Below are 22,972 nucleotides of genomic sequence, written 5' to 3'. Positions count from 1 at the left end.
TAGCAAGGGGTCACGTGGGATGGGGCAGGGGCGCTGCCAGGATGTGGTGCGCCCTGGAGGGCACAGGAGGGCCTTAGTTAGTTTTGTCTGTGGGCCAAGGAGGGGTTTAGGCACAGTTTCACAAGGCCAGCTCAGCACTTTGCCAGGAACGGATCTCAGAACACCTCTCACAAAGCCAAGTGCTCTTTCAAAAAGCAAAGTGCAGGACTTCCCTGGTGGGGTCCAGTGGTTAAGAATACGCCTGCCAATGCAGGGGACACAGGTTTACAGGACACTATTGAAGCCTGCATGCCTACAGCCCGTGCTCCACAGCAAGAGAAGCCACCCCAAAGAGAAGCCCAATCATTGCAAATAGATAGCCTTTACTCACTGCAACTAGAGAAAGCTTGAGTGCAGCAATGAACACCCAGCACAGCCAAAAAACAATACATAAAAATAAAAAGCAAAGTGTAATCATTCCAGAGCTGACATTGACATCTTGGGTTTTGGGGGAGTTGAGGGCATGGGTAAGGATGAAGGGGACCCTCCCTCAAGGCTGAGAGGCCTCCTTTGGCACTTGCTTTGGGAATAGGGCTGGGAAGGAACAGGGGTTGCATTTTATTCATCAATAAAATGAATTAAAAGAACCCCAAAGAAGGCTTTGAACACTGAATGCCAGTGAAGAAGACTGACTCCCAAACAAAGAGTAGAGACTTTGGTGAGTCTGATATCTAAGCATATTTGCTTTATTCTTCTTCATTACTCTTTAAAGAACTCACATTGACCTAAGAACTGACCTGGAGGCTTTAAGAAGACAAAGCCAGCATCCCAATTCACACATTCATGTGGGACAGAGCTGAGCTTTGAACTCCTAGCCCAAATTTCTGTTTCTCTCAGTTACTGAGGATACTGTACATGTGGGGTCTGGGTGCTGGGAAAGACTTGGTCAGGGCACCCAGAGTCGGTGGGGAGGGGGCAAGCTCCCCCAACTCTGCGTGGTCTCCCAGCTCCTACCTGCACCACTTACTTGGCATAGGCCTTCTCCAGCAGCGCGCTCCAGAATTCACTGCCTTCTTCGGAATGCAGGAAGAGCAGCTTTCCATCCTTGGTGGGGAGCCTATCGTCCACGACCACCTCCACCCACTCTCCATACTGCCAGAACTGGGGGAGGGAAATACAGCATCTGCTTACAGGGATGAGCCGACAGGCAGAATCAGCGTCCTCAGGGGACCTCGGAAGGAGCCTCGGAGCTGGTCAATGCTCCAGCCTTTAATGAACTGGATCTGTCATTTAAGAGCAGGATCTGTCTTATTTGACCATGCCCATGGGAGATGCCAGTGAAAGCGGAAAACGAGTTCAGAGGCCGAATTTGTGAATAAGAGAACCTGCACCACGCTGTGGCAGCAGTGGGTGACTCAAGCCCACATCTCCTGACCCTCACTCCAAGTGCTTTCCTCAGGGCCACGTGGCCTGGAGGAGACAGGAGGGGATAGGCGTGTGGGTGATTGGATGAACGCGTCAAAGCAATGGTTCTCAAACTCAAGCACTTGTCAGAATGCCCTGGAGGGACTGTTAGAACCTAGGCTACTGGGCCCCAAGCCCAGATTTCCGATTCTTGGTGTGGGTCCCCAGACTATGGAAAGTAGGGTCATTGCCAAGAGCTAGGCGGGATACCTGAAAATGAAAGATTCCTGCATAGTTCTCCTGGAAGCTCTGGTCCCTGGGAACCACGCGGTACAGCAGCTCTTGGTTCAAGGTGAGGGAGGCAATGGCCGCCAGCAGCCAGCAGTCACCTGCGCCGGGTCAAGGGGGACACACACTGGTCAGGCCAGGCCTGCAGGCTCGCTGCTTTCTTTGATTCACTGGCCCGTTCAGTCCAGAGTCACACACACACACACGCATGCGCACACACACACACACACACACACACACACACACTGTCCATTCCACATGTCCTAAGCACTCAAGAGTACAGTAGAAGACAGGAAAGAAGCAAAAATCAGCCTCTTTGATTCCTTAACAGCAACGTTAAGAAAACATCTGGGGACTTCCCTGGTGGTCCAGTGGTTAAGAATCTGCTTTGCAACGCAGAGGATGCGAGTTTGATCCCTGGTCAGGGAACTAAGATCCCAAATGCCTCGGAGCAACTAGGCCCACACACCACCACTACTGAGCTCACGTGCCACAAGTAGAGAGTCCGTGCGCTGCAACGAAAAATCCATGTGATGCAATGAAAATCCCGCGTGATCCCACACACTGCAACCAAGACCCGACATAGCCAAATAAATAAATATTAAAAAGAGAAAACGTTTGGTTGGGGGAAACACTGAAGCCATGTGGTGAGTGCAGGGGTGTGTGTGTTCCTTGCTCCCTGGCCTTGGGTAACAGAGTTGCCTCTTCGTGTCTGTTGGAAGAGTGTCTGCCCTTTTACGTTTCAGAACTCAACAATGATAGGCTTGATCTCTCATTGCTTATAACACTCCTGAGATATTAATTAGCATGAAATTATCATACTTTTACACACAACAAATAAAAATTAAGAGAGATTAAAAATGATAGGGCTCAGCGCTGGTCACTTTGGAGATCCAAGTAAATGCAAAAGAAAACAGAAAAATGCTTTCTGTACAAGTCAGGGCACCCCCAGGCCCAAGCCCCTGAGCACTGCCTCCATGGAAGGCATTTAATCCCGCATGGTGTTGACTCCAAAGGTGAAGCACAGGCCCCAGACACCCCTTACTCACCTTAGCATCCTGTTAGCATCCTGGGGTGGATCTAGCATCCTGGAATCACATCCATCTACCTGCTTATTCTACACCAGTCCCTGAGATCTCAGTGTCCCGTGTGTGCTGCTTGTTGCATGAACGAATGAGTCCATCCTATGTCCAACAGCTGCCTCCTCCCCATTTCATTCCAGAGCCCTACTTCTAGGAGTCTAGGATTTGGTGACAAGTTTGTCCCATTCCTATCCCACTCAAATGGCTCCAAAACCCAGCCTGTGTGTCACAGCCTTCACCTTGTCCATAGAAACAAAATCTGAACATCCTCAGGTTATCTTCAGAGGAAGTCCCTTCAACCTCCTCTGAGGACCTTGTCCAACTCTCTGTTTTCTTTCAGTCCTGTGGCCCAGGTTGCATACATAGTCCAAGATGAACACACCAAAGTTCTCTCAGATGCAGGCTACCTGAGCAGGCAGTAAGTGAATAGTGGTCCAGGAACCCACCTCCGAGCATCCGTCACCTGCTCAGAACAGCTCCATCACAGGTCATCCCAGAAAGCCTTTTGGTCTACCTGCCCTCATCTCTCTCAACAGAAAGGTTTCTGCTTTGGTCCCATAGTAATTCCTTTCCCTCTGCCTTCACCCAATCAGGCTCATGTATTTTCTCTCTCTCACTCTCTCACACACAGTTATTTTTTGAAGAGCTTTTCTGACCCAGAAGGCAGCCTACTCCCTGCCTCCCACTCTCACTGACAAATGCCCTCCTCCCTACGGCAGCAGGGCCTCCAGGTGGGACCAGTCCCAGTAGCTGGAGGAGATAAAAATTGGTACAGCAGGCGTGGGACTGCAGCTTCTTGTTAAAGAAGACTCAAGGGGGCCAGCACCTCGTTCAAAGACAACTTCCAAAGAGTGGATAAAATAACCTGTTCCCTTCTCTCACTCCAGCCTTCTTCCTGTTAACACATGTGACCATCTCATTCCTCTGCTCAGAATCTTCGACTTCCTCCACTGCTCAAGAGCAAGATAAAAACTAATGGAGCATCAAGACCCTTCATGACATGCCTCCTTCCTACTTACACTGCCTGCCTCCCACCGTCCTCCCACCGTGAGTCTGGTCTCCAGATGAACTCCGATCTGCATAAACACCATGCCCTGGTCTTTCCCAGCGCACGTTTTCACTCATCCATGCCCCCGGCTTGTAGAGTCCTTGCTGTAACACCATCCCCTTTCTCCTCCTCCATGAAGCCTTCCCTAATGCTTCTCACCCCTCACGCGCAGGTCACCTATTTTTCTTTGTGTTTCCCAAAGACCGTGTTTATATCGGGTTGGCCAAAAAGTTCATTCAGATTTTTCTGTACACTGTTAAGGAAAAACCTGAACTAATTTTTTGGCCAATCCAGTACTTTTTGGTGCACAATCTCTTCCCCATCCAATTCCTGACCCACCTCGGTGCCCTATGTGCTCCATCCCCAGAGCCCCCAGCACCTTTCTGGGCCTCTTGAATGAGACTGGCTTCCTCACCGTCGTCCCCACCCCCTCCCCCGCTCAGTCCTCTGCAATCTCTTCCTGCAGAACAGGCACATGGATCCCTTCATCTTGGCATCCCCAGCAGGTAGCCAACACATAGCAGGGACTCAATGAATGTTTCATGAATAAAAATAAATGTTTGCAAGAGAAAGACAAGTATCATATGATTTCACTTATATGTGGAATCTAAAATATGATACACATGAGCTTATATACAAAGCAGAAACAGACTCATAGACATGGTAAACAAACTAATGGTTACCAAAGGGGGATGGGGAAGGATAAATTAAACTTTGGGGATTAGCAGATACAAACTACTAAATAAAACAGATAAACAACAAGGTCCTACCTTAGCACAGGGAGCTATATTCAATACCTTGTAATAAACCATAGTAGAAAAGAATATGAGAAAGAATTTATATATGTATAACCAAATAACTTTGCTATACACAAAAATTGTAAATCAACTATAACTTAAAAAATGTTTAAGAGTTTTAAAAAATTTGTAAAGAAGTGAAGGTAGTGCTAGTGGTAAAGAACACACCTGCCAATGCAGGAGAAATAAGAGACGCAGATTCAATCCCTGGGTGGGGGCAGAGCCCTTGGAGAAGGAAATGGCAACCCACTCCAGTATTCTTGCCTGCAGAATCCCAGGGACAGAGGAGTCCAGAGGGTCGCAGAGTCAGACACGACTGAAGCGACTTAGCCCCACATACATGAGCAAATGAATCAATGATTCCTATTTTTGATCTTGTGCAAATTCCCAACAGCACCTCACATGTTTGCACCTGAACATCCCTGGTGTGTGGAGAGGTGGAGCCTGAGGAGGACATGCCCTGAACGTGACAAGAGTCAGCTCCACCAGTATCAGGGGCCTCAGCCTCTAGAGCTAGAGGGCAGAGGGAGACGAGGGAAGACTGCAGCAGAGGCGCAGGCCTCTGGGCGTGGGCAATGACGGTCCGCAACCCTCCCTGAGGCTGGTGGCCTTTCACAGAGGTCCAAGCACACCTCCCTTCACAACGAGTTGCCGCCTTGGTTCTCTTCTGATACCAATGCTCTTGCTGCCAGACAGGTTGCTTCCAACAGCCCAACTAGCGTACTCCTTAGACGTTACAATTCACCGCAAGGACACAAAGTGTCCCTCAGCTGCTGACATCAAAGGGGCTGCCCAGCTGGAGGAGAGTTTAATTTGTTCTTAATTTGCCTCATTCCTGACATTTCCCCGGGTCTGCCTGGCTCTCGCAGCCAGCACAGAGCTGCGAGGAGATGCAGCGGGTACCCGGGCTCTGGGATGCCTGCCAGGGGCTCCGTAAGATGCCCATGCACAATCATCACAAAGACGCTTTCTCTAAGGCACGGATCCAAATGAGCATGTTCCTCTTCCCAGAACCCTCTTGGGAGGATGGACGTTTATGCTGTCGCTCAAAACATTTCAGAGATGTGTCTGGGGATCTGCCTGGACACCTGCACATATGCATCAACTTCTCCTCCGTGGACGCACAGCTTGATCTTTGAGCACAATGTTAATATCCAAAAGCAACCGAGCGGCTTTTGGATCTAAGTTTAGTGGTGAAAAAGATGACAGAAAAAACTGGGAAAGAATCGTGATGGTCAAGGCCCTCCTCCCCAAGCACCCTCCAAGGAGGGCAGGTCCCAGTTAGAGTCACCGAATAGGGAGCTAGAGAATGGCTCCTGCATCCCTGTCCTCGAGAGAAGTCTGGAACCACCCGAGCTTTGCTCTTCCTACTCCTTCTTCAGGTTAGATATTTAACAGGTTTAATATTTATTAAATAATAAGCTGACTTATTTTTTTACTCCACTCAAACTTCCCACTCATTGCATCAGCAGGCTTCAGGGCTCTAGTAAACAGCAGGTAGATCCCAGTCATTATAATGGAGCTGCTGCCCTGCTTTTGTGAAAAACACGTTTTAAGCCACTGAGGAAATGATAACTCAGAGTCAGGCTTTGTTAAAAACAAACGAAAAACTCCAAATTCAAAAATTCCATTTACATGTTCCCATCAAAGCTTGATGATCTAAACACCCAGTGTTAGGATAAGCCCTAGGTATCAAGAACTGGGGCTATAATCTAAACGAATTTTTCAAGCATCAAGGGAAGAAGTGGAGATGCTTCTGGGCTACCGGGAGGAGAGAGAAAGAGAAAAAAAGAGAGAAAAGGTCAGACATTGGAACCCCTGTCATCATTCCCCTTCCACCAGGGGGTTGACCAATGGCCGGAGCAGCAACAATTGCAAAACCACAGAGAGTTTTAAAGAGGAAGCCAGAGCAGAGAGGATTTATGCCCAGCTTCCCACCGAGGACACGGGGAGCAGAATAAAAATGGCACCACGGAGAGCATGGGGTTTGGCGGGGTTGGGGCGCTGCGCGGGGAGATGCGAGAAGGTGGTAAAGAGCGCCCTCTAGGGACTTCCTGGCGCTCCAGCAGCTGAGACTCGACGCGCCCAGTGCAGGGGGCCAGGGTTTGACTGCTGGTCAGGGAACCAGATCCCACAAGTCACAACTAAGTTTGCATGTCGCAACTAATAGCTACTGCAGCCAAATAAATAAAAATACTAATATGCTTAAAAAAAAAAAAAAGAGCACCCTCAAGTCTTCCTCTGCCATCAGGGCTAAGGGCAGGGTAGAGAAGGCAGGTCAATCCCACCACAGAGGCCGTGGGTGACCGCCTGGCTCAAGGCCATGGAGGTGTGCCAGCATACTGAGGCAAACCTAGGTCAGCCAGGGAAGAAGGTCCACTGGACCCCAACAGCACCAGCAGCACAGACCGCACACCGCACACCATTCCCAGCTCCACGAAACCAGAGGGACACAAGGGCCAGCCACTCTCCTCAAATAGCCTGGAGGACATTTGGCCTTTCCTTCCATGCAGGCGCCATCCTAGGGAGGCTGGAGAGGGGCCAGCCCTGAAGCAAAAAAAAAAAAAAAAAATCACCCAAATAGAGAGACTGAAGGAGGAGCATTTACCCAAAAGGGACAAGAACCCGAAACAGGCGGAGGCAGAAATACCTTTTATTGGCCAGTTGCCGGGTCCCTCCCACTCACGGTCAGTGGAAACTGGGGCTCCCCAGCAAGCTGAGAGAAGCGAGGAGGATACAGACTGCGTGACGATTGCATATCTGAATGTAAGGCAGAGACTCTGACGTGCCACTGTGTGCTTGTTTCCTAAAAACCATCCTTACTGTTTTGTCACAGCTGAGGCTTCCTGTGTCCACTCCTCACTGTAAGATGGCTGCAGGGGTTCACTCGGGCTGCTGTTTTCACTCTGCACATCAGCACCAAGCAATCGCTGATGCCTCTCTCCTCCCCTGCCTCCCATGGGTGGACAGGCCTTTTCCAGCCCTCTGCATTCAACTCCTGCCTTCTTGGATGAACTCAAACATATACACACATGCTTGTGGCCATTCTCGCTTTGTTGACAATTCCCAGCTCTCTGGCTAGACCAAAAGCTGACTGGAGGCAGGCAGTGAGCTCATGTCTTCGTAGACCTCAGCATAAAATGCTTCAGTGAATGAAATCATTCCAGTAGGAAACTGGCCGACCTGGTCTGAAAACTCATACCTTAATTACGAGCAAGAAAGTCTCATAACTTAGCCCATTTAGCAGCTGAGATCTTGAACTGGGAAAATAATACAGCATACATTCATGCTGCATAAGACTAGAATCAGATTGAGAATTTAGAGTTACTATCCTAGTTAATAGGGGCTTCCCTGGTAGCTCAGCTGGGAAAAAATCTGCTCGCAATGCAGGAGACCCCAGTTCAATTCCTGGGTCAGGAAGATCCCCTGGAGAAGGGATAGGTTACCCACTCCAGTATACTTGGGCTTCCCTGATGGCTCAGATGGTACAGAATCCACCCGCAGTGCAGGAGACTTGGGTTCAATCCCTGGGTCGGGAAGATCCCCTGGAAGAGAGCGTGGCAACCCACTCCAGTATTCTTGCCTGGAGAATCCCCATGGACAGAGGACCCTGGTGGGCTACAGTCCACAGGGTTGCAAAAAGAGTCAGACATGAGTGAGTAAGCACAGCACAGCATCCTAGTTAATAAAGCTCCTATAAGTTTGGGATTAATAGATATACACTATCATGTATAAAATAAACAACAAGGACATAATGGAAGCACAGAGAACTATAGTCAACATCATAATGAAACCTAACAACCTAATGGAAAAGAATCTGAAAAAGGATACCTATATATTATTTATGATTCTTCAAACAGAATCACTTTGTTGTACAACTGAAACTAACGCAACATTACAAATCAACTTACTTTAAATTTTTTTAAAAGGAAAAATATTAATAAAAAATCTCCCATAACATAGAATATCCAGCCAGAGCAGGTTTCTCTAGCTGACACTTGGCTGGATGGCTCTGTGTTGCCGGCCATCCTGTGCTCTGTAGATGTTCAACAGCACCCCTGGGCTCTGCCCACCAGGTGCCAGGACCACCTGCCTCCCAGCATGACAACCAAAAATGTCTCCAGACACTGCCAACATGCCCTGGGATAGGGGATGGAGGATCATCTCCCCCATTGAGACCTCATGAGCCAGAACATCCACAGCAAAATCGGGGGGTGAGGGAAGTCTGTGTTGGAAAAGATTGGACCAAATGGCTTTGCATATGTCTCCAGTTCTCAACAATGGCTCAGTATGAAAATGTCACTGATGAGGATGATAACAATGTTTCCTTAGTCCATTACTCCTAGAGTCTTCTGGAAGCCACTTTCTTCTTCCCCCTTCCTTCTTTCACACCTGTCTTTGCTAAAGAAAATTGTCAACACCCAAAGGAAAGCTCTGACTTGCTCCTCAAGGTCGGCACCCAAGCCAGAGTAGTCATCTTAGCCCGCTTCCAGCATTCGCTCATCTCAGGATCCCAGGTGTAGCATGATTAGACTTAGGCCTCTCTACCTGGATTTGGAAGAGTGACCGTTTGACCTCTTGCAGACCTCCTGAGCTATATCATTCTACCATTCGTCTTTTCTGCAAATCATACAGACACCAGCCTTCACCGTTGCAGGTTAAGGCAAAGCTAGACATTCCTGAACTTACATGACATAAGTGCCACTGGGTCCCCTCACCCCCTCTCTGCAGCCTCAGTGGCCAGCCTCCATCCCAGATAACCCCTCTGCCCTCTCTTCAGGGTTGGCCCAGAAGCACAGATGCCTGCCATCCCAGGAGAGTCGGCTCCAGCTCTGCAAGGGTCTTTTGGCATCCTCAGGGGTCCTATTTACTCTGACATTACTGTCAACCTCTCCCTGCTCCCCCAAGCCACATCACTCCCTCCCTGGAGCAGTGCCTCCCCAGGCTGGTCTGGTGGTGCACAGGACCAGGGGAATGAATGAATCGACCACATTCACACTCCTTGCATCCTAGCAGAACCCTCCAATGACATTCCAGTCCTCTTTGAATCATTTAGTACACCTCCCCCACCTCATACCTGCCTCCAGCCCTCCTTGGAAAACATCTCTGGGAGGTTCCCTTCCTTCAGGTTTAGGGAGTATGTCTTGTATGTCAGTCACCATCACTCAACAGCACTTAGCAAGCATTGCTGGTATAGGCCACTGGGACAAGAGAGATGTAAAAGACATGACCCCTGCCTTCAGGAAGCCAGCAAGCTTAAAGGAGTCAAAATAGCATGGCTTTTGCCCTCAGAAAGCCTGGGTTTAAATTCTCAGGCCCCGCTTTGCCTGCCAAGTAACGTGTAGCAACTCCTTAATTCTTATGATCCGTGGTTTCCTAATCTGTAAAATGGGTTTACGTCTCACAATTTATCACACAGGATCATTTGAGCAAAAAGAACTTATTTGTAGCAAGAGGGATGTTTAAACATAAATAGCAACTTCCAGTTGGGTAGAGAGGACATCAGGACATAAAAAATATAAGAGATGCACATAGATGTACATGTAACTGCAGACATATTTTTAGAGGGTCTCTTGAGTATCTTGATTAATGGTCCCCTGAGGGTAAGCCAGCTTCTCTCTACCCCAACCCGACTTACCAATACAGCTTCAGGGAGGGCAGAGAGGGATGAGCAATAAGAGGCGGGCTTTAAAACTCCAGAGAAAGGAGCAGGGGCCCAAGCGGGGTGAGATGAGCCCAGAGAACAATGTCTCTTGGACCCTCCCCAGTTGGGATTCAGAGAAAACCACTGTGGGGAAACTTCTACACCACAGAGGGAGTGGGCAGCTTCCACAAAATTAAGAATGTAGTGAGCCATGAGCTGACTCTCAGAAAATCCCCCAAGCTCCCCTGTGGCCTCAACAACAACAACAAAAAAGGCAGAGGCCACCAGCGTGCAGGCAGGAAGCAGGCTGAGCAACCCTGGCAGACATAGCTAGTGTGCACACGGGACCCCAGCCGACCGGGCCTCTGGCGCCATCTTGGGCCTCGGTCATCATCTTGGGAAGGAGAGGGCAGAGGAGAGGGATCTGGAAGGCTAAACAGTTACCCCAAGGGACCAAGCTACACCAAAGAAGGCTCTTTCAACCACTGGGTTGGACAAAGTTTCAGGCTGAACTGGACTAAGTGTAGTTCCCCACTAGGCAGGGCTCCTGAGGAAGATGAAAGCAGCTTTAGATCTCAGACATGCGCTAAGTGCCAAACCCAGAGACTCCAGAGAGGCTGCCTGAGATGAACTTTCAGGAAGTCTCCCACTATAAGCGACATTTCTGCTCAGAAGCGACGACTCCAGCGGCCTTTCTAAGGCCAAACAGGAGCCTCTGTGCCTCCTGGAATAGCAGCCGGGGGCTCTCAGGATCTGTCTGCGATGGTCTCTTTCCTGGGTCAAAGGAAACACATCCGGGCACAGGTCACACTCACACGGCAGACATGAGCCCCTATATCCGGCTTCTCTGCCGGGTCCATGCAGCATTAGCACTTCCCGATGTGGGTCACATGTAAAGTGCCTGCACCTTCTTAGTACCTGCAGGTGTACTCTGGGCTAAAGGACTGTGCACATCCCATCCCCAGTAAATCCTGCCAAGTCCTGAGGTAGATTAATCTGATGGTTTCTGTGAGTTCTTACAAAATGGAAATGAGAGGAAAAGGCATTCCAGACTCAGCCCTTCATCTTCCAAGAGTTTCCTTGAAATGGCATGAGTGCCCCTGTTCTTGTTAGTGTTCCCCACAGCAGGAGGGTGTCTTCCTGCATTTGAACATTTCCAGCTCTGCACTGCGTGAAGCAGGCATCTAAGTCCCCACTTTCCAGATTCGTAACACTGAGGCCCTGAGCAGCTCAAGGTCAGTCAGCATCAGAGAGCCCAGCAAAATGATCAGCCCGCTGCATTCCACCCCGCGGAGCCCTCGGAAGCCAAAGCAAATGGAATTAACCCACCATACGAAATGTTATGCCCTAGATGTCTGGGCAAGAGGATCATTTGCAGGATTTCGCAAAATTGACGAAAGTGACTTTGGAGACCTGTTCCTGAACCAAACCCAAAAAGAACCTGGCAGAGTGACAGCAGTGCCAGCTAAGGAAGAGAAGATGGGGTTCCAGACACAGTGGGTACTGCAAGGGAACAGTGAGAGCAACAAAGGATTGAGAATGGACTTGGGGAAAGTGGGGAAGCCTTGAACGCGTCCATGATTCTGCATCAAAAGTCAAGGGAGAAGTGGAAGGTGTCACATCCCATGGCCTTGTCTTTTTCTTAAATTAGTCAGAAAAAACACACCCCTCAAAAGTCAACAACTGAGCCTTCCAGGGTGGTCTGCAGGTAAGACTCTGAGCTCTGAATGCAGGAGGCCTAGGTTTGATCCCTGGTCAAGGAACTAGATGCTGCAGGCCTTAACTAAAGATTCTGTGTGCCACAATTAAGACCCCGCACAGCTGAATAAATAAATAATATTTTTCTTTTAAAAAATCAACAATTGAAGCAATCACAAAGACTAATAGAGTTTTGCCAAGAAAATGCACTGGTCATAGCAAACACCCTCTTCCAACAACACAAGAGAAGACTCTACACATGGACATCACCAGATGGTCAACACCGAAATCAGATTGATGATATTCTTTGCAGCCAAAGATGGAGAAGCTCTATACACTCAACAAAAACAAGACCAGGAGCTGACTGTGGCTCAGATCATGACCTCCTTATGGCCAAATTCAGACTCAAATTAAAGAAAGTAGGGAAAATTGCTAGACCATTCAGGTATGACCTAAATCAAATCCCTTATGATTATACAGTGGAAGTGAGAAATAGATTTAAGGGACTAGATCTGATAGATAGAGTGCCTGATGAACTATGGAATGAGGTTCGTGACATTGTACAGGAGACAGGGATCAAGACCATCCCCATGGAAAAGAAATGCAAAAAAGCAAAATGGCTGTCTGGGGAGGCCTTACAAATAGCTGTGAAAAGAAGAGAGGCGAAAAGCAAAGGAGAAAAGGAAAGATATAAGCATCTGAATGCAGAGTTCCAAAAAATAGCAAGAAGAGATAAGAAAGCCTTCTTCAGCAATCAATGCAAAGAAATAGAGGAAAACAACAGAATGGGAAAGACTAGAGATCTCTTCAAGAAAATTAGAGATACCAAGGGAACATTTCATGCAAAAATGGGCTCGATAAAGGACAGAAATGGTATGGACCTAACAGAAGCAGAAGATATCAAGAAGAGGTGGCAAGAATACACGGAAGAACTGTACAAAAAAGATCTTCACGACTCAGATAATCATGATGATGTGATCACTAATCTAGAGCCAGACATCTTGGAATGTGAAGTCAAGTGGGCCTTAGAAAGCATCACTACGAACAAAGCTAGTGGAGGTGATGGAATTCTAGTGGAGCTGTTTCAAATCCTGAAAGATGATGTTGTGAAAGTGCTGCACTCAATATGCCAGCAAATTTGGAAAACTCAGCAGTGGTCACAGGACTGGAAAAGGTCAGTTTTCATTCCAATCCCAAAGAAAGGCAATGCCAAAGAATGCTCAAACTACCGCACAATTGCACTCATCTCACATGCTAGTAAAGTAATGCTCAAAATTCTCCAAGCCAGGCTTCAGCAATACATGAACCGTGAACTTCCTGATGGTCAAGCTGGTTTTAGAAAAGGCAGAGGAACCAGAGATCAAATTGCCAACATCTGCTGGATCATGGAAAAGCAAGAGAGTTCCAGAAAAACATCTATATCTGCTTTATTGACTATGCCAAAGCCTTTGACTGTGTGGATCACAATAAACTGTGGAAAATTCTGAAAGAGATGGGAATACCAGACCACCTGACCTGCCTCTTGAGAAACCTGTATGCAGGTCAGGAAGCAACAGTTAGAACTGGACATGGAACAACAGACTGGTTCCAAATAGGAAAAGGAGTACGTCAAGGCTGTATATTGTCACCCTGCTTATTTAACTTCTATGCAGAGTACATCATGAGAAACGCTGGACTGGAAGAAACACAAGCTGGAATCAAGATTGCCGGGAGAAATATCAATAACCTCAGATATGCAGATGACACCACCCTTACAGCAGAAAGTGAAGAGGAACTTAAAAGCCTCTTGATGAAAGTGAAAGAGGAGAGTGAAATAGTTGGCTTAAAGCTCAACATTCAAAAAACAAAGATCATGGCATCCAGTCCCGTCACTTTATGGGAAATAGATGGGGAAACAGTGGAAACAGTGTCAGACTTTATTTTGGGGGGGCTCCAAAATCACTGCAGATGGTGACTGCAGCCATGAAATTAAAAGACGCTTACTCCTTGGAAGGAAAGTTATGACCAACCTAGATAGCATATTCAAAAGCAGAGATATTACTTTGCCGACTAAGGTCCGTCTAGTCAAGGCTATGTTTTTTTTTCCCAGGGCACATCAATCCCTAATATTTTGAATGTCCAGAAGCAGGGGGTGTGATACTGGGGTAACCCTGGGAGGAATATCACCAATACATTTTCCAGGATTAGCCCCCAAAAACCTATCGATATTTTTCTGAACAATAATGGCCTGACTCCTTATGGCAAGCATAATTTTTACATCCTCAAAATCACTCCTTTCAAGCTGCACTATATATAATAAAGCACACCAAATAATCCACTTCTGCGGTTCCCCCCATAGGTCAGCTCGCATCGCCACTCCTGGTTCCCATGACTACCCAGAAGGCAGCCCTCGTATATGACAGCAGAGCTGGGCACCCAAGGCAGCTAGAACCCATCACTACATTCAGCGGAGGGTAATTCTGGGCGAGGGGATGGTGGGGGGGGGCGGTCATCAGCTTCCAGGAGCTCAGAGCATCCCAGAGAGTTAATGCAGCATCAAAAAAGAAGAAGAAAATGGGAAAGGTTGGCAGGTCATCTTTTGAATCAGAGGCCATCTTGCTTTACCTTCTAAGTGATCAGTGGGGAAGAAAAAAGAAAACTCTTCACAGTTGAGGGAACTTATTTAAAGTATTTCAGAATTTCTTTCTAGTTGTTCAGGGAGCCCCTCCCCCAGGCCGACTCTCATCTAATTTCTCCTATTGTTGAAGGAATAAGGTTGGTAACGTGGAACTGCTTGAGGTCATCCTATCCCCAAACCCCGTTTCAAATCGTAACTTTAATGCTATTTAGAAGATGAAATTTCTTACATAGATTATAAAAACGAAATTGATTCAAAGGAGGGGAAAAAATGAGTAAGTAAATACATTGGGGGTTTATGTAAATACATCTCAGAGCTAGTTTCCAGGAACTGGCTTGCTTACTGAGTTTAATTATAATACCCTTTGGATTCAAACGCCAGAAGCCAGGTTCCAGTGGAGAGAGAAATAAAAAGATAAGTGCTAAAGATTCATCACAAGCTCTGGCCAAGGCTGAAACACAATGAGGTTAAAAGTGATCCTTCACTGTTTGTGCTGAGGCAGAATAAGCATGCGTGCATGCTAAGTCGCTTCAGTCGTGTCCTACTCTTTGCAACCCCATGGACTGTAGTCGCCAGGCTCTTCTGTCCATGGAATTCTCCAGGCAAGAATATTGGAGCGGGTTGCCATGTCCTCCTCCAGGGGATCTTCCTGACTCAGGGATCGAACCTGCTTCTTTTACACCTCCTGCATCGGTGACTGGGTTCTTTACTAGTGCCACTTAGGAAGCCTGAACCAGAGTCCGTGGCTTATCAAACGCCTAATTCCAAAAATGATGGTAAACGGTGTGGCACCCCCAAATCGGTCCTGGGATCCTCAGGCTTTCAAATGTACATGTGGGTCCTCAAAGGGCGACAAACATGAAACACAGCCTAAAGGAGAGTCTCCACGGCAAGATGAGGATGGCCTTCCACATATTAAAACATAAGGTGAAAAAATAAATAAATAAATAAATAAAATAAAACATAAGGTGAAAGGACTTCCCTGACAGTCCAGTGGTTAAGATACAGTGCTTTCACTGCAGGGGGCACGGATTCAATCCCCAGTTGGGGAACTAAGATCCCACACACCATGCAGCACAGCCAAGAAACAAACCAACAAAAAAAGAGAGCAGGTAAGTGAGCTCAGATACAAAGTACCTGGAGCCCAGTAGGGTGTTGTCAACAGAAAACAAGGTATTTTTATGCTGGGGAAACATCCTGAGTACAGTGACTAAGAGCAAAAAGATGCAAAAAGAGACAGAAAGGAATCAAAGCTCTTAGGAGGAGGGGCAGAGGTGACCCTAGCCAGGTTGCTGGGCAGGGGACCATAGAGAAAGCAATTTCCAGCAGCAGCCAGGGCAGGTGTGCCTCGGGCTGGTCTACAAAAGAACAGTGTTTCTTCAAAGAAACGAAGAAACGCTAGAGTAAGGACGGTGAGCAGCAGTTCAAGAGGCTCAGCAGGGTAGAAGTTGATTAGGATGCAGAAAATCCAAAGGGCCAATGGCATAACTCGAGCCCAGTAGGGCCATAGTGTAGCGAAAAGAGAATAAACCAGTCACACCGGCTTGCAGATCTGCTGGGCTTGGGCAGTGCTGGTCGGCATAGTGATGAGTGTGTCTGAATTGGGAGGTTTCACATAAACAACCGGATTTCTGGCTTCTCTTAAAAACTACCAAATCCAGCCAAAATTCCTCTAGTCATTCTACAAATATTCATTAAGCATCTACTCTGTGCCAAGCAATATTCTAGGCCCTAAGGATATAACAGTGGGCGGTGGGGGGTGGAAATCCTCCATGTGATGGAGTTTCCATTTTAGTGGGAAAGACAAGCTAAATAAATCCATGTGCCAGGTGGTTATATATGGCATGAAGGAAAAGGAAGCCAGGTGGGATGAGTGAGAGTCACGAGGGGGCTGCATTTGAAGGTAGGGCAGTCGGGGTTAGCCTCCTGGTTCCTTGGGTACCATCCAGTTCAAGCTGGGGGACGGCTCCCTGCCGTGCAGGGCGTGGTCTCCAGCTTGCTACAGTCACCACTCCTCTCTCTTGTTACCTACTCCTGGCCTAGAGGAGCAGGCAAAGGGCAAGATGGCAAGAGGGAGGCGACAGAAACGGACAGGGCCAGGAGAAAGTCCTTGAAAGCGACAGGCACCTGGGAAGGGCTAGTAAAAGGCTTAAACCAGGGCAATGGAGACACTGCTTGTTTTCTGTCTTCAAATCAGTGCAGCCTCTCAGAACAAAGGAAGCATCTGTCCTTCCTCCGGAGAGCAGGTGGCATGGATTTGCTTCTGGGAGGACCAGCTCTTGCTGGAGGAGAGAGCAGAGGAGGGGAAAGGAAGACCCACGTTTCTGTCCTGCGGTGGTGGGAACCAAAGGTATAACCTGTGGACCGCAGCTCGGATGCACCTGCAGAAGCTTCTAGTAAACACCCCCAGACTGAACCAAACTTCATGGAGGCCCAAGCACAGCCGGTAGCCTCACGCTTCCTGCTCCTGCACCGAGTGGCCTCCAGCTCAGCTGCTCCTCTTGGTGAGGACCCTCCGCACACAGCACACACAGGCTCCCTGCAGGCTTGGGGACCCGATGTAGCATCCTCAGTGCTCCGTCAACGACACTGTCTCCCGCCAGCCCCCGGGCTCCTGGAGTGATGCCCTTTGACCGGCCTCATTTGGCGGGGCAACGGTGTGCCCCCTAAGAAGCCAGAGAGGGTGGGAGGAACCCAAGACTCACAGCCAGTGCCTGATGGGGAAATTGTCCTTGGGCCCTGGGGTGGTGTCTGAAATGTGGGAACCTAACCCGGGGATGGGAGTCCCCTGAGGCACAGAGTCGGGCCTTAATAGTGGGGGTCCTACTGGGGCCGTGGATGATGCTACAGTTATGGTCCTCTAAAAATATGGGACAGAAGTATTGGGTTGGCCAAAAAGTTCGTTTGGGTTTTTCCGTAAGCTGCTACAGAAAAATCTGAACACACTTTTTGGCTGACCAACGTGCCTGCCTCCACTTCTCTGAGCAGGAATCAGCCACACTCTGAACTGGGTTTTCAGACCCAAACCTCAGGCTGCTCAGCCAAGGTAGAGCTCGACAAGCACTTCCCCCACCAGCTGGTATCACTTGCCACCTCCTTACCAGTTTAGTAACCTCCAGGGCAAGAGGTGGTCTCCCTAGGAACTCAAAGGCTGGCCTGCACTTTTTGCATCTCTCTTAGGAAGTGAGGGATAGTCAGGAGATCTCTGAAGGGCACTTATAAAATTCCCTTTGCCGCAAAATGAAATCTACTCCTGGTAGAAGCAACCTAATATCCTAGTAATGCAGAGTTCTTAATCTTTCCTATGTCTGGACCCTTTGGCAGTTCAGTGAAATCAAGATCTGATCCCAGGATAATGTTTCTAAATGGATAAAATAAAATATAGGACTACAGAAACTATATTGAAACTATCATTGAAATATGTTTTAAAAATTATAGTAAGGTTTCTACTTCTTTATTAATATTCTATATAAAAGATTTGGAATAGGGTCTAATAAACAGCATAATTATTAAGATGAATATAAGTGGTATTTTGAGATATTTGCAACAATTGTATATAATATGAATATAATCCATGATTTCTATCACTGTGCTTCACTGCTTGCATTCATACCAAAAAGAAATAACTTAGTGAGGGTTCAGTTCAGTTCAGTCGCTCAGTCGTGTCCGACTCTTTGCGACCCCAAGAATTGCAGCACGCCAGGCCTCCCTGTCCATCACCAACTCCCGGAGTTCACTCAGACTCGCATCCATCGAGTCAGTGATGCCATCCAGCCATCTCATCCTCAGTCGTCCCCTTCTTCTCCTGCCCTTAATGTAACTAAAGATGTAAGAGTCCATTTCTTTCATGCTCTTAAGATTCTGTTCTACCTACAAATCCTCCTTAATACATTGGTTCAAATTCATACTAAAGTGTAAATGGCTGTCCTGGGCCCTTTTCTCAGAGTGGATGAGACAGTGGTGTTAGTGGGACCAAACATGAGGACAGTAAGCACTAGGGATCAAATAGAGGGAAAGATATTTCTCAAAGAAGGGGAATCACTGAAAGCAAGAGAAGACCATTAACAAAAGCAAACTTACCCATGTCACTTAATGACTGGGCTACAAGTTACTGTCATCTGCAGAAGTCTAACCCTGTACTCTCCAGAACCAATGAGGGGGTCTGGTCCCTTTGAGTTCTCTGAGGCTTCCCTGGATTTCTCATTAAAAGTAACTAGTGAATTGACTTACTTTGCCCCAGCCCTCAAAGGATGCTACAGATCAAAAGGTATCAAGAAAAATGCCTGTGAAGATGCTGACACCAGCCCCAACTGCTGAGGGCTGTGGGGGCCTGGCCTCTGTTGCAGGAGAGCAGGCCTCTCTTGGTAGGGGAGTGTGGCTCACAGAGAAAAATTGATGCAAGGGTTGCATCAGAGAAGGTGCCTGGATTTAGGTATCCCTGTTCACTCTTTTTTGTCTATAGAGACAAGTGAAACCAGCCAGTCATTCCTTTTTTGAAACAAAAATATCAAATATAAAAACCCTACTGGAGAAATACAACAAAGATGAAAAAGACATCAATTTCATAAAGGTGAAGAGGAAAACCAAGTCACTAGGGAAAGGAAGAGATAAACACACATGAACACACACACACACACAGAGAAGATGGAGAGTGGAAAATAGCAGGATAAAGACAGAGACCCCAGTACTCACCAAACCCTTCAAAGGAAAGTTTAGCTCCCTCACTAATCCTGCTCTGCATGGAAAATAAATCATCACTAGATCAAAAGCCTGGATAAACATTGTTTCACATTTGTTATTCAGAAAGCACGCTAATTCCTATCTAAATTCTTCAATTCTCTGTCTCTCCTTCGTTAAGGAAGAAAATCTCCTGCTCCTCATTCCTGAAAGCAGCAGGGCACAAAAGATGCCCAAAGACACGTAAAGTCCTGTTGCATTTTCACAACTGTAGGCATAAGTGATACCCTGTCTCAATGTTTCCCTGCCTGAGAATGCAGGATGGCAAGGGTGGTGGGCCTGCGTGGTTCTGCTGAGCCTGGGAGAGACAGGCTGACTCAGAGCAGAGTCCTCCCTTGGAGGCCACAAGATCCAGCAAGCAGAAGGAGCTGGCTTCCTCCCCGTGTTCCTTTACTCACAGCCACCACAGTGCCTTGGGACAACGTCATTCCTGATGTCCCTGGGACCTAAGTACTTTTGGTGATCTGAGGATAGATAAGCCAACAAGCTGGTTTGCATGAACTTTGAAATCCCTGAAAAATAAAGACAACCCACAAACTGCAGAACAATTATACCAAAGAAATTCTCACATTGTTAATAAAGTTCTAGGACCCACAACAGACTTCCTAACCTGGGGATCTAGCAAAGGGACTGAGAACCCCCAGAAAATTTACCCAGACTTGCCTGTGAGTGTCCAGGAATCTCCAGCAGAAGCATGGGTGGGTGGTGGCCTGCTGCAGGGTCGGGGCATTGCATTGAGTGCGTCAGTATGTACATGGGACCTTTTGAAGGGGGTCACCATCATCTTCATTACCTCCAGGACAGTATGGCCTCAAGTCAAACAACAGGGAGGGAACACAGCCCTGCCCATCAACAGAAAATTGGATTAAAGATTTACTGAGCATGGCCCCACCCATCAGAACAAGACCCAGTTTCCCCACAGTCAGTCTCTCCCATCAGGAAGCTTTCATAAGCCTCTTATCCTTATCAGAGGGTGGACAGAATGAAAACCACAATCACAGAAAACTAATCAAATTGATCACATGGACCACAGTCTTGTCTCACTCAATGAAACTATGAGCCAGGCCCTGTATGGCTACCCAAGACGGACAGGTCATGGTGGAAAGTTCTGACAAAACGTGGTCCACTGGAGAAGGGAATGGCAGACCACTTTGGTATTCTTGCCTTGAGAACCCCACAAAGAGTATGAAAAGGCAAAAAGATATGACACTGGAAAGATGAACTCCCCAGGTCGGTAGGTGCCCAGTATGCTACTGGAGAAGAGTGGAGAAATCATTCCAGAAAGAATGAAGAGATGAGCCAAAGCAAAAACAACACCCATTTGTGGATGTGACTGGTGATGGAAGTAAAGTCCAATGCTGTAAAGAGCAATACTGCCTAGGAACCTAGAATGTTAGGTCCATGAATCAAGGCAAATTAAAAGTGGTCAAACAGGAGATGGCAAGACTGAACATCAACATTTTAGGAATCAGTGAACTGGAATGGGTGAATTTAATTCAGATGACCATTATTTCTACTACTGTGGGCAACAATCCCTTAGAAGAAATAGAGTAGCCCTCACAGTCAACAAAAGAGTCTGAAATGCAGTACTTGGGTGCAGTCTCAAAAATGATAGAATGATCTCTCTTCATTTCCAAGGCAAACCATTCAATACCACAGTAATCCAAGCCTATGCCCCAACCAGTAATGCTGAAGAAGCTGAAGCTAAACGGTTCTATGAAGACATACAAGACCTTCTAGAACTACCACCAAAAAAGATGTCCTTTTCATCTTAAGGGTGTTATGCCCAGAGTCTGAGTCCCCAGAACTGAGAGAATAAGACGTCCACAGCAATGCAAAAGCATGAAGGCGTTTTATTTCTAGCTCGAGCTAGGGCTCCCGCCACATCCAACGCAATGGAGTGGAGCAAGAGCCCCGAGCCCAGATTTACAGCAGTATTTATAGGTTTTAGAACAAAGTTGGCAAGGGCTGATTGGCTGCAGGAGTTTCCTAGTATTTACTAATTGGCTAATCTTTATTGGCTGCAGGGGTTTCCTGGTGTTTACTAATTGGCTATTGGCTGCAGGGGGATGTCTTTTACGTCCTGATAAACTCAAACCAGGTTACAGGGAGTATGCTGATTAGACAAGTCCTGGCATCCGCGGGGATGACCTCACTGGGCAATGACTCAGCTTTTCCCGTGAGTCCTACCTTAGTCCCTGAAGCCTATCATGGCGTTTGTTAGGTCCCAACAAGGGGACAGGAATGCAAAAGTAAGAAGTCAAGAGATATCTGGAGTAACGGGCAAATTTGGCCCTGGAATACAAAATGAAGCAGGGCAAAGGCTAATAGAGTTTTGCCAAGAGAACACGCTGGTCATAGCAAACACCCTCTTCCAACAACACAAGAGAAGACTCTACACATGGACATCACCAGATGTTCAATACTGAAATCAGATTGATTATATTCTTTGCAGCCAAAGATGGAGAAGCTCTAGACAGTCAACAAAAACAAGACCAGGAGCTGACTGTGGCTCAGATCATGAACTCCTTATTACCAAATTCAGACTTTAATTGAAGAAAGTAGGGAAAACCACTAGACCATTCAGGTATGACCTAAATCAAATCCCTTACACTTTATATAGTGGAAATGACAAACAGATTCAAGGGATTAGATTTGATAGTGCCTGAAGACCTATGGGGGCTTCCCTGATGGCTCCCATGGTAAAGCGTCTGCCTGCAATGCGGGAGACCCAGGTTCAATTCCTGGGTCGGGAAGATCCCCTGGAGAAGGAAATGGCAATCCACTCCAGCACTCTTGCCTGGAAAATCCCATGACTATGGACAGAAGTTCATGACATTGTACAGGAGGCAGGGATCAAGACCTTCCCCAAGAAAAAGAAATGCAAAAAGGCAAAATCGTTGTCTGAGGAGGCCTTACAAATAGCTGAGAAAAGAAGAGAAGCTAAAGGCAAAGGAGAAAAGGGAAGATATACCCATTTGAATATAGAGTTTCAGAGAATAGCAAGGAGAGATAAGAAAGCCTTCCTCAGTGATCAATGCAAAGAAATAGAGGAAAACAATAGAATGGGAAAGACTAGAGATCTCTTCAAGAAAATTAGAGATACCAAGGGAACGTTTCATGTAAAAATGGGCACAATAAAGGACAGAAATTTTTTGGACCCAACAGAAGCAGAAGATATTAAGAAGAGGTGGCAAGAATACACAGAAGAACTATACAAAAAAGATATTCATGACCTAGATAACCACAATGGTGTGATCACTCACCTAGAGCCAGACATCCAGGAATGTAAAGTCAAGTGGGCCTTAGGAAGCATCACTATGAACAAAGCTAGTGGAGGTGATGGAATTCCAGTTGAGCTATTTCAAATCCTAAAAGATGATGCTGTGAAAGTGCTGCACTCAATATGCCAGCAAATTTGGAAAACTCAGCAGTGGCCACAGGACTGGAAAAAGTCAGTTTTCATTCCACTCCCATAGAAGGGCAATGCCAAAGAATGTTCAAACTACCGCATAATTGCAGTCATCAAGTGAAGAGGAACTAAAAAGCCTCTTGATCAAAGTGAAAGAGGAGAGTGAAAAAGTTGGCTTAAAGCTCAACATTCAGAAAACAAAGATCATGGCATCTGGTCCCATCACTTCATGGGAAATAGATGGGGAAACAGTGGAAACAGTGTCA

At 47.1% G+C, this 22,972-nt stretch overlaps 1 protein-coding gene across 1 annotated transcript in view; it reads right to left on the bottom strand.

Moving 5' to 3' along the window:
- Window positions 1–22,972, bottom strand: part of CAPN8 (calpain 8) — a 70,630-nt gene that overhangs the window by 31,294 nt on the left and 16,364 nt on the right. Inside the window, exons 3-4 of the mRNA XM_040263704.1 lie at window positions 1,654–1,772; window positions 1,007–1,140 (exon numbers count right to left, since the gene is read on the bottom strand). Coding sequence (XP_040119638.1) covers window positions 1,007–1,140; window positions 1,654–1,772 — 253 coding nt within the window. The remainder of the gene's footprint in view (window positions 1–1,006; window positions 1,141–1,653; window positions 1,773–22,972) is intronic.

Source organism: Oryx dammah, unplaced genomic scaffold, assembly GCF_014754425.2.
Source record: "Oryx dammah isolate SB20612 unplaced genomic scaffold, SCBI_Odam_1.1 HiC_scaffold_21, whole genome shotgun sequence".
Lineage (NCBI taxonomy): Eukaryota > Metazoa > Chordata > Mammalia > Artiodactyla > Bovidae > Oryx > Oryx dammah.
This window is presented reverse-complemented; position numbering and strand designations above follow the sequence as displayed.